General features: G+C 31.8%; 1 protein-coding gene across 1 annotated transcript in view; it reads left to right on the top strand.

Moving 5' to 3' along the window:
• The first annotated feature begins 8,749 nt into the window (after positions 1–8,749).
• Positions 8,750–13,072, top strand: part of LOC127738038 (transient receptor potential cation channel subfamily A member 1 homolog) — a 115,182-nt gene continuing 110,859 nt past the window's right edge. Inside the window, exon 1 of the mRNA XM_052249099.1 lies at positions 8,750–8,805. Coding sequence (XP_052105059.1) covers positions 8,779–8,805 — 27 coding nt within the window. The 5' untranslated portion in view covers positions 8,750–8,778. The remainder of the gene's footprint in view (positions 8,806–13,072) is intronic.

Here is a 13,072-nt window from a genome sequence, read left to right as displayed (position 1 = left end):
TCTTTCTTTTATGTTGAAAATGCATAACTTCAATAAACATAGTTGTATGCATTCTCGCTGGTTCTTCAACTTTATGATAACATTTTAAACTTCGTTTCCCATAATGAAACAACTCAAACGATAAACTATTTATGCTAACAAACACAAAGCAAACATGACATCAACCAACGGCAAAAACAGACACATAAAGAATGTGGAGGGGTCATACATGTTTGTGACTGCTCAACCCTCCTGTAACCTAGGACAGTGATGTTAAAGCACGATTAAAAGAGAGGCGAAAGATACCAAAGGGATATACGAACTCATAACTCGAAAACAAACTGACAATACCATGGCAAAAAACGAAAAACGATCAAAAGACTGAGCAACACGAACCCACTCAAAAACCAAGGGTGATCTCATGTGCTCCAAAAGGATAAATAAATCCTACGCCACATGTGTCGCCGCGTATAAGCCTATTTAGAAATCGACATCTTCATTTTGCAAATGGCTATCTCGCGGTATAATTGATATCACGTGGCCTGATACTGTTTTCATGCATCTTACTGGACAATTCTGCAAAATTATTTGTGGTTAAAAGTTTTACTTTTAGATTCAAAATGTTTTTTACATATATACATTTAAAAAATTTGCAAATATAAGAATAAATTGCAGTTTTATCTCGCCCTGCGACGAAAGTCGTTCAAAGCGGACCTAGGATTGCTTTTCCGGCGACGACAGCTCCGGCGTCAACAATTGTTAAGTTGTCTGCTTAAGTTAGTTTGATAGGAACTACTTGTGATAGATCAATGATATCTACTATAACTATTATTCGAGATAGCTTATAAAACTAAGATTTGTTGGCAGTATTGGCCACAGCTTTTTTATTATTAAACTCAAATTTAAATATTTACACACATAATTTTTGGGGCCCTTTATAGCTTGCTGTTTGGTGTGAGCCAAGGCTCCGTGTTGAAGACCGTATTGTGACCTATAATGGTTTACTTTTATAAATTTTGACTTGGATGGGGAGTTGTCTCATTGGCATTCATACCACATCTTCTTATATCTATCAACGATATATATTGTTCAACTAGATAGATTTAAAGATATATATTGTTCAACTAGATAGATTCATAGATAACTCTTTTTTTCAAAATACTTCTCTCTCTAATTATTTAACGTCTGCTCTCTTGCTGCTCAAAGCCGATTAAAAAGAACGTTAACGTCAAATTTTGACGTCACAACTATACATCTTAACGACTATATATGAATTGACAAAAGAAACACTGCAACGGACGAGATTAAAACTTTTCACTAGAATAACCGAATTTATGTATAATACATAAATTCCATTATTCAAAAGCAATACAGCTTATAGAATTTACATATACAAATATAATAGCATCAGTGAATAATTACATATGTGTGTGCATTACTATTAGTACATATCAGTTTGATGAGTATTTTGAGGCCCTGCCCCTTAGGACATGGTCCAGTGACTTTGAATTAATTAGCAATTTTCAATGTAAAGTTTTCTGCTTAAGTTCAGTTCATATCAGTTTGATGACTATGTTGAGGCCCTGCCTCCTAGGTCATGGTCTAGAGAGTTTGAATTAATTAGCAATTTTCAATATTAAGTTTTTCTGCTTAAGTCAGTTTGATAAGAACTACTTGTGAGATATCAATGATATTTTGTATAAAGTTGCATTACTGTCAGTAAATATCAGTTTGAAGACTATTTTGAGGCCCTGACCCCTAGGACATTGTCCAGTGACTTTGAATGAATTAGCAATTTTCAATGCTAAGTTTGTCTGCTTAAGTTAATATATTGATAGGAACTACTTACAATAAACAACGATATGCGCTTGTCGCTTGTCGACCATTTTCAGGCCATGATCATGATCCAGTGACTGAATTAATAAGCAATGTTGCTGTCCATCAGATTGTCTTTGTCTGTATTTTATGCCGATAGACGAGACATATCACTGTGTCAGCAGTTTATTTCTATAATTTAAACGATATGAAAGCAAGTGACTATAATATTTTTAGAAAATAAAACTCTTCCACGCTTCACGCCGTACGTAAGCTTTGAAGTCTTACTTTAACTACTAATATAACTGAAATTAAAAAAAAAATAGAAAAATAAATTTTTATAAAAGAAGATTCGCTATATATATTCATAAGTGAGCTGATCTCAAAAACCTTACCATCACTATCATAGACCACATCGAGGGTTTGTCAAGGGCCGACAGACTTGCTCGGGAAAGTTTTTGGATAAGAAAGTTAAGGACAGTTTCCCCAGAGGGCATTAATGAAAAAACATAGAATGAGTCCCTACCATCACTTTTTTCCAGTAACTCAGGCTTCAGTACAGGACTCTTACAGTTTTAAGGAATTTATTCCTCCTCCCAAACATCAATATTGAAAAAAATTACCAGCGTACTGAATTGTGGTAATTTGTATAACTTCAAGATTATTATTTCAGTTTGACTACCACATGTCAAGATAAGAATCATTTGACATCTTACTGATGAAGGATATTAGCTATCCGAAATATTTAACATTTGTTCATTATTTAACTGTTTTTTGTGATGTTGTACCGTTTTAGACTTGCTTATTATATATATATATATATATATATATAAACAAGTCTAAATTGAAAACAACGTTCAAACCTATGATTGCGTTGGATAAAAACCTCAATTTTTATACGTGTGCATGCAAAACAAATTTTTTTGGTAGAGGAGTCTAAATACAGCACAAACAACATTTTCCAAAAGATAAATCAAAGTACTGAAGTACTGAACATCGGATGACCGCAGGTTCTTGTGTATGGTCAAAAGCACATGTCACAGAAACAGATCACATCTCTATACCTGAAACTGAGGTTAATTTACAGAGATTTTTTTTTCTGATACAAGTTCCTGCTTGGATGATGAATAAATGACAGGAAATTCAACCTCACCGTAATAACTATTATATTGTAGTGATACAAATCAGTATACCTTAGACTATTATACTAATATAATAATAGTTCCAGAGAATACACTGGTTTGTTGTTATATATTATATTAATATTACGGTTGCATGTATATATAATTTTCATCTATTTGTATATCATTCTATTCTACTATTATTATAGTGCAGTGCAAGTGCATGGTGGACACTCTTCTGTAAAAAAAATCAAAGCCTTAAAGGCTGTAAAAGCAATTGCTGCCATGTTAATGCTTTGTGGACTTTTATTTTTCATCCATATATATATAAGAATTAAACCTGACAGGACAAGAGTGTTGACTAGTGAGAAGCAAGACGGTTTTAACTTTATATCAATAAAAGACTTTAGCAGGAAATCATTTTAAATATGTTTTATATTTCACAAGGAGACAACAAGTTTACCAGGCTAAAGTTGGGGTTAATTATACATGTGCTGAAACATATAACTAAAAAAAAAATCAATATGGATTGTCCCCTGGTAGTGTTTGTAACTGGGCAATAATTTCCTTTATTGATTTAATTTTAACAATTTTCATAATTAATTTAAATTAACCATTCAGTTAAAACATTTCAACTTTCCAGACGCAAATGTTGAAAAACGGGCAAGAAATAAAATATCTTACAAGACATAAACATGTAAAAAATAAATATATATTTCAGCTTACTAAAAATATTTTCATAATGTTACTTTGACATCATTTCTAAAAACTAAGTCCCAAACATAATTGCTCAGTTGATATGTGTCATCCTCATGCGATACGAGATAACTATAATTCTGATGCAATCCCGAAAGGGGGGGGGGGGGGGGGTCATCACAAACAAACATGACATTAAATTGTCATTATACGAACTAGAACAAACAGCTCTATGTTGCTTTGATATTTATTAATTTTCAGGAAATATGTGAAATAAATTTCAGGTCCATTTCATTATTGTGCCTAACAAGATTGTGTGAGGTAGACGAAATTGACCTTAAAACGATCGTATTGTCTTTTGATGTCCAAAAATAGGCAAATCGGACATATAAGGACTTTATCTAATGACTACATAAATTTGGGATTTATTATTATTATAATATTCTAATGAAACTGAAAATTGTATTTTTTTGTTAGGATAAATAACAATTTTACCTGGCGTAGCCGTGCATAAAATGTTTTTCTGCGAAAAATGGCGTATTTAATGGAATAGAACGTTAATACAGTAAACTTTCTCTTTTTTCTCCGCAATAGGCTATCAAAAATAATTTATCTAATGTGTATGTGGAAAATTATGTGAAAAGATAAAAAGTGGCAATTGTTACCTTTCATACCTTAAGTTTCATTCATATGCCGCTATTATTGTTGTTGTTACCAATTATGTAAATCAATTGTATCTGATTTTATGCCCTTTATGGGCCCTGTAATTTGGAAAATACAAAAAAAAAATCTATTCATTGATAAAACGTAATATGGACTGGTCCAGTGTCCAGTTTGCAGGTCACTTAATTTACTGTACACATTCATGCACGCTCTGATTTAATCGATATACTCGTACGAAAAAGCATGAACAGTTTGAAGGTAATCTAATAATAACTTAATCCAATCAAATTGCATAAGATTCAATAACAATGTCCAGTCCACATCATAATGAGTAATAGGGGTAAACTTGGTAGGGAGAAAATGACAGATATTTCAAGTTAATATTTATGCAATAACGAATTAAAATTTGTCAACCAAAAGTTTTGCTACAATTTCAAAAACATGTCGTTCTGTATGGGTATAGTTTTCGGATCTTTCATTAGCGTATTTAAGGCTATAAAAAGTTTGGGCTTCAAAAGTTCACACAATTATTGACTTTATACAGAAAATTCGTCCTTGTAAAACATTTAATAGTTCACAAATGATACGCGATTTTAAAGTAAAATTATTTCTTAAAACACTGCAAAAAATTTCATTCATATTGATAAAGTGGTATCGTCATAAAGTGCGTTGAAATGAACAGTGGTATAGCAAACATCGAATTTCCTCACAAAATGTTATCACACACTATAGTAAGGGGAGTCAGTTAAGTTTGTTTATTTTTAGATTACAGGTAATCATTTGACATTACGTATACAACCTGTGTGACCTGTGTAGTGATTTTGATTTTACGATAAATTCATGAATGAATGAACGATAATTTTATGAATGAACCTGAGCACCTGACCTCTTTCTTAAACACCAATTAAACATACAAAACCGTATTTAAAAGGAGATAATTCAGTCAAATTTTCAGTACTAGATCAACAACTGAAATGATTCCATTTTTTGATGAAACATCGTACGAACGGAAAACGGAATCGCAGGTATAAAAATGCACTTTTTTCCCTTGTAATGACCGCGGATCTATAATTTTTATAGATCGGTTGAAATCCCAAAACTAATTTGCATAATGGAAATTTAGGCGATAGCAATACATCGGAATGACCTGAAGGTCATCCTCTGTAAAAAAGTGAAAAAGTATATTTTAACAAAACGCATTTGACTAGCAGGTCGAACAACGGATGTTCTTAAACCCTGCTAACTGCCATTTGCGATTGCTAAATAAACGGATCACCAGATGTAACAAAATGGATCTTAACTATTAATTTAATACCAAACAGAAAACAATATACTTGCGGAAAAGATGGTATACAAAAAACAAAAAACAAAAGGTGCAAAAATTAGTACACAATATCCGGATTTCGACAATTAATGTCTCTTCAGTGATGTTAGGAATCGAAACGGTATTTTGAAGGCCATATAATTTACCTCAATTTAGGATAGACTCTTGAATTTTGAAGAGTCGAAATAGGATGAACGGATCATATAAACTCGAAGGCAAATATAATACAAGCCCAAACGAAAAAATATAAACAAGTCTAAATTGAAAACAACGTTCAAACCTATGATTGCGTTGAATAAAAACCGGAATTTTTATACGTGTGCATGCAAAACAAATTTCTTGGTAGAGGGGTCTAAATACAGCACAAACAACATTTTCCAAAAGACCAAAAAAGTGAAAAAGTATATTTTAACATATATTATTCGTCTAAATAACAGCCCAACAATATTAGATCTGTAAATTTGCGGAAGCAAATTTTTTGTTCTTCCCTAGCCGGGATTCGAACTCATGCTACTGAGATATCGTGACACCAAATCTCCTTGCACTAAATCAAGCTTTCGGTGGCCGGGTGTTAGCTTTCCTCGTCAGTTTTTATCTAGCGTCGTAACACAGTACATGATATAAATAAGGCATGCAGATGGAATATTACAGATCAGCTGAATTATCTAACGTAGAGGATCTTACAAATTTATGTGTGGGGGGACAGAAATAATTATATGTACGTCTGAACCACTGACAACTCTATATATATGTTACAGGCATTTTCTAAATTTAGGCATTTTGTAAAATGACTGAATTTTCAGGCAATTTATAAAATGCCTAACCTTGACAGGCATTATATAAAAAGACTAAAAATACTTAGTCATTTTGTAAAATGACCGAAATTTCGAAACAAAGTTCAACAAATTGCCTCTTCAGTTTCAGGCAATTTGTAGAAAAAGGATATCATTGAGATGCATATGACAAAAACGGACAAAAGCACAACATCTTGCAAAGAAATAACTAATGGTTCGGTAGAATTAATTTATTCTTCAAAAACCAGCTGGGAAAGTCTGTATGTCATATGATATGTTCTTTTTAATGAAACTACGTTAAGTATGTACGCACTCTGTATTTCAGATAGTAAATTAATGATTATTTTGTCAAATTGGCAGGACACATTGTTCTTTCAATAGAACAAAATTTACAAAAGAATTTTTAGAAAATCCAGATTCAAAACAGTGAAGTGAAACATATAAAGCAGAGAAAAAGAAGTTTGTTTTTATTTGACTGATTGCTGTTAGTTTGCTATTAGTGCAAATATTTCATGCATTTTTAAGACGAGAACAATTTGGTTATAATTCATTATGGGGTATTTCTGCAGTGGATTAACCTGGATAAAGGACATGAATTTCGACTGACGTTTGAAATGAAGGTATTTTGGATAGGGACAGAAAAATCCTTCTGCAGAACGGTCAAAGAGTTCTTAAAGTGCAGAGAGTGTTGCACTTTACTAACATGCTGCAATATATGTAATGTCCCCATTCAGATAGAATGAGAATTTATACATCCACATCCAAACAAATTCCCCTCTATAGCATGGGTTTCGCATTACAATCCTGAAGGCCGTGTTTGGTTGTGATGCAAAGATATGAGTATCTTCATCTTCACTGACTCAAGGAAATGCCTATGACTTTGCGATGAATTAATAAGACAGTAGTTAACTGTGGTTAAAATCTCGAAAATCGACGAAGAAGAAACAAATAACGGTGCATTGACAGGGTGAGCGTCTCCTGCTATAGATGCATCACCCGTCATGGGCAGATCTGCTTCAGTCCGTTAAAAGCTATAAGCCAAAAGATACAAGTCAAACTAATCATGATGTATCTTTTGGGAACATCTGAAAAAAAAGATATTCATGTGTGACGTGTGTGCTTATTGCGAAACGCAACGTTGTAGAACCTTAAGTGTTTTATCAGAAAAGGTAATGAAAGAGATAAACATGTCATGATCCGGGTTTCTCCAAATGTGGTCGAAGTGCTAAAACCAGATTTTACGCCAAACAATGTATTTGCAAACAAACAGGGCAAATATTGTGGAACAGTTCTGTCATCCAAACATTTTAAGAAATAACAAATAGTTGTCGAGTTCTGTGCTTGTGTGAATTTGGAATAATTCAGTAAAACTTATTTTTGATTATTAAAACTCTTAAATTTCAAGCTTTAACATTCAGTTATTATCATTAATAAAACAGCTCTGTTGTTCAAAGCTTTCAGTTGTTTTTTTAACATTTCATTCTATAAAATAATTTCAGGCATTTTGTAAATGCCTTTCAATTTTTCCAGGCATTTTGTAAAATGCCTAGAAAAATTAGTCATTATGTGAAATGCCTGAATCTTGCAGGCATTTTCTAAAATGCCTAAAGTTTTAAGGCATTTTACAAAATGCCTAAATTTAGAAAATGCCTGTAACATATATATATATATATATATATCTATATCCAAATAAATCACACAATATGATTGTACTATAACCTGAGGCTTAAATAAAAATATCAGAAAATGAACAAACAAACAAAACAAATAAATACTTGTATCGTTAAGTTGTTACATTGCCTTATACGTTACAGGATATTAAACTAGAAAATATTGATAAATTGACGTCAAATAGCAATGCAGCAAAGTCAACCTTGCGTGTCAATTTATGACTGACATGTACGTGACTTCATTCATACAACCAAACAACTATCGCAACGATTTATACCTTAAAATAGTTTTGTTTACTTTTTCATGTTATCTCGTATTCTAAATCAAATTAAAAACAGATTGTTAAGAAAAAATGCCTATAAAAATAATATATATATAGCTGCATTTTATTTTTTATACTGACTTTTCAGCTCGAATTGGATTAGCTAGTCCCTATAACGGCTTGCTGATTAAGTCAGTATCAAAAACAAAAATGTCAGTCTTTAAAACGCCGTTTTATCTCACAATAAAAAATCCCTTAAAGCTTCGAATTTCCCATAGATTTATCAAAAATTATATATATTTAGATATAGTTATTGAAAATGAAGAAAGGAAATGGATAATTTCGTTGATTTTCAGAAAATAGGTCAAACACATATTTTTAGTTTCTTAGGAATGTAATTTTGATTATGTCCCTTGGTTTATAGTCTACTTATATTAAGCCCTCGATTAAGCCATGTTAATATGTCTGAGCAGAGCTGAGGTATGTATGTATATTTTATTGCATTGTTCATTTCCATAAAATATTACCTATATACCTAGAAATAAGCTACCAACAAGCAATATTATTCGTGGATTTGTCGAAGGTCAATGTTAAAGAATAACACGTGAAGGAATGTTTACAATTAAATATAGAACTAATTCATCCCTGTATTTTTTCCAATGTTCTTGATCATTTGTTGATAGAAATCATTATTGTGATCTCAATAAAAAGGTCTCGACAATAACACAAAAAAAAACCCGATTGTTGGTGTTTCACGCCCAAGCACATAAAGGTTATATATATGTATAAACATGCATAAGACGTGAAAGGGAAAGTAGGATGGTGGACAATAATTTTGACTGCAATAGACTATATATGGAGAGTGGTTGGCTGGAAAATTAAGCCTTTCTATCGGTCCCCTGTGTGAGCCTTCTCATAAGGCATAATGCTATAATTTCCCATTATTGTCCCATCCTACCTACTTTCCCTTTCTGACATGTCAATATTGCATATAATCTATATACCCTCTAGGCTACAATTGAATTAATGAAAATTTAATGCGTATTTGCATGCGCCTCATATAACATTTTGTACTATAGTATTATTATTATCCTGTTTAACATGATATGACCTAGTGAGGCTTGTATAGGGTATATTGGGATACGGGATATTTGCCATTTTAATTTTAGGGATATGGGATATTTGTCCTAAAAATAAATGGGATATGGGATATTGGTGCATTTTTAGGGATATTGGATTTTGAAAATGAAAAATGAAAAAAAAATGTGAAAATTAAAAGTTAAGTACAGAAATATTTACATCTCACTTGATAAAATTGCCAAAAAAAAAATTTACTAGAAAAAGTTATTTAAGTGCTTTGTTGATTTTCATTGAGTTTTGTTATTATAAAACACCCATGCAACCACGCATCCCAAATTGCATGATAGGACCAAACACGTACTATTGATCACTATTTTAGTGTTTCAGCAGTTAAAGCTTGGGATTAGAGGCTCTGGCTTGGGATGGTCATTTTAGATGCATTATTTTAATATAATCAAATATGAAAATTATTCATGTATATACTGATATATTTATATTTTAATTCTTCATCAATAGGTCTAGTTATTATGACAGATCTGCCATCATCAGGGGTTCAACTGTCAATTTTATGTTAAAGTCTTCAACTTTGATCTTCTAAGCATATCTCCAACACTTTTATGTTTGCTATACGCAACTATTGGTGCAGCTTTGAAAATTTATACACAATCTTCGTCAAACTGTAATAAATGCCCGTTTCTTTATTTTACGTATATAAATATATGGGTTAAATTTAGTTATCAAAACTAACGGAATGTTTTCTTTTTCCTTCGATTTATTTTGCTGTGATAATTCAGTACGCTCAATTGATAAAGCATCAGTAATACTATCATCTATTTCGACGTTATCATAACCCCTATCTAATAATTTTACGTTGAAATTAGTTAGATTGTTTATTAAATTGTTATGGTCATTTGTGTTTCTAATTTGCCGTATTGCTTCACCTTTAATAAATCCTCGGAATACATGCTGTGAGTGATAGCTATTTCTATGCAGATAGAGATAAGAATTTGTTTCTTTAAAATGTATTTCAAGGTCAAGAATACCATGTGTTGTAAATCTTTGACCTTTAATTACATGAACATCTAAGAACAACATTTTGTCGTTTGAAATTTCATAGGTGGAATTCAATAAGGGGTTATAATTATTTGCTAGACGAAAAGAATCTGCAATTTCATCTGATGTTCCATCATATATTATGAATCCATCGTCCCTATATTTTTAACCTACAATATAAAATTAAACAGACCTAGAAAAATCCTATTGCACGAGTTTGCTATCTATTTATATCTATATTTATGTTTATAAATCGCTTATATGACCGTCGGCATGCAGTCTACGGAGGTCAACTCGATAGTTAATTAGATGGGGTCTAGACTAAAATACACAAGAAACGATGAAACATAGTATCGAGCCCATGCCTTGTAAATTATTTATTTTATACTTTTTATAATTTGGATATATGTTTTAGTATGCTATTATAAATCAAATATGAGAATTTGAGTCAAATCGATGAACATGAATTTGACAACCAATGCCCCTTTAAATGAATCTAATTGGCAGTAATGTTGAGTATTTAGTTGTCTTGTGACTCCTGTTATGTAGTCTAGTCTGTCTGAAATAACACAATTTGAATTGTTATCTGTCTTTTTTATTACTATTGTTTCATCATTTTTCAAATTGCGTACTTGCTATTCTTTCGCCCTAAGTAAGATTGTTTTTTTTTATTCATTAGAAAAGATAATTCAAGCTTTGTTAAATCAATATAATTTTCCGACGTATGGCACGTAGATTGATTGATTGTTGGTTGCTTAACGTCCAGTGGCAAATATTTCATGCATATTCAGGACGACATATGGCACGTAGAAGCAGGTTTATATCCTGTATTACTATGAAATGGATGAAGGTCATTTTTGTCGAGCCTTCGACTTTTGTCGAAAAAGCGAGACATAGCGATCCTACATTCCGTCGGCGGCGGCGGCGGCGGCGTCCACAAATATTCACTCTGTAGTTAAAGTTTTTGAAATTTTAATAACTTTCTTAAACTATCCTGGATTTCTACCAAACTTGGACAGAAGCTTGTTTATGATCATAAGATAGTATCCAGAAGTTAATTTAGTAAAAAAAAATCATTTTTTTTCGTATTTTACTTATAAATGGACTTAGTTTTTCTGCCAGGAAATATAACATTCACTCTGTGGTTAAAGTTTTTAAAATTTTAATAACTTTCTTAAACTATCCTGGTTTTGTACCAAACTTGGACAGAAGAATGTTTATGATCAAACGCTAGTATCTAGAAGGAAATTTTGTTAAAATTTTGTACCTGTTTTTCTGTATTTCACTTATTAATTAACTTAGTTTTTCTTCCAGTTAACATTACATACAGTCTGCAGTTAAAGTTTTTAAAACATTTATTAGATTCATAAACTATACTGGATTTTTACCAAACTTGGACAGAAGCTTCTTACACTCAAAAGATAGTATCGAGAGGAATATTTTTATTAATTTTTTTCCTCATTTTTGTTGAGCCTGCGATTAACAGCAAAAGTAGGCGAGACACTGGGTTCCGCGGAACCCTTACAATTTTTTTTCTTCATGACTTATAACATATATCGACATCGCAGTTGTCTAGCAAATTCACTGTAGTCTTTTAGTAAAGACATTTTTGCATTTTTGCTTGATGGCGTTGGTATAAATTTCAAGCCTTTCGCCAACAGGATATATTCCTGATTTGATAATTTGCGTTTTAATAGATTAACTACATGCTTTTTTGCATGTGCAGCACTTTGCTGCATATTAAATTCATTCCGTTCTTTTTTTTTATTGTAGAATCGGATTTTTTGCTTCTTAGCATTTCTATTAAAATGACGTGTCATCTGTGAGTTCACATTCGGTGATTCTCTTAGCTACGTGCCTTTGATGAGCTCACATTTGGTGGCTCACGCTTATCTCTACAGTAACTTTTTATTTGTTACAAACGCTTAGTTATATATTGGTTATTCCAGAGACATGTAGATTAAAATTTGAAGGTCTCTGGATAATTCTGAATGATTAACTTTTCTCTGTGAAAAAGTCCACATCCTTGACATCCATACTACAACGCACAACATGTATTTATACAAAAATGGGTTTGGGAATGAATTAATGATTTTTTGGGATATTTCAAAATAGTTTTAGGGATACGGGATATTTGTAAAAAAAAAAATATTGGGATATTAGGGGTAAACATTATAGGGATATGGGATATTGGGACAAAAACTTAATGGGATATGGGATATTGATACCCTCCCTAAACAAGCCTCCCTAGTTTTTTGTATGTTTGAAAACAAAAGTGGAGTCATTTAACAATTTTATTTAACAATTAACATGTGTATAACACTGAAACAGATATAGTGTTTGAAAATATCATAAAGTAAATTCTCATATGCTATAAGATCATCAAACTAATATTATAGGTTTAATCATTTGGTAGAACTCTATATTTTCTGTGTTTCACTAATATTTGTTAATCGTTGGCTGATTTATTGTCATTACGTTCTTTGCATTGTGCATTGACCGTCGTAGTTTACAAAGCTATTGCTGAAATCAAATTTCGTTCATTATTTTGTACATAAATCAGGCCGTTAGTTTTTTCGTTTAAATTGTTTTACATTTGTCATTTCGGGGCCTT

This window comes from Mytilus californianus, unplaced genomic scaffold (assembly GCF_021869535.1).
Source record: "Mytilus californianus isolate M0D057914Y unplaced genomic scaffold, xbMytCali1.0.p SCAF_4, whole genome shotgun sequence".
NCBI classification, from domain to species: Eukaryota; Metazoa; Mollusca; class Bivalvia; order Mytilida; family Mytilidae; genus Mytilus; species Mytilus californianus.
The sequence above is the reverse complement of the archived record's forward strand: the minus strand, read 5'-3'. Positions and strand labels throughout refer to the sequence as shown.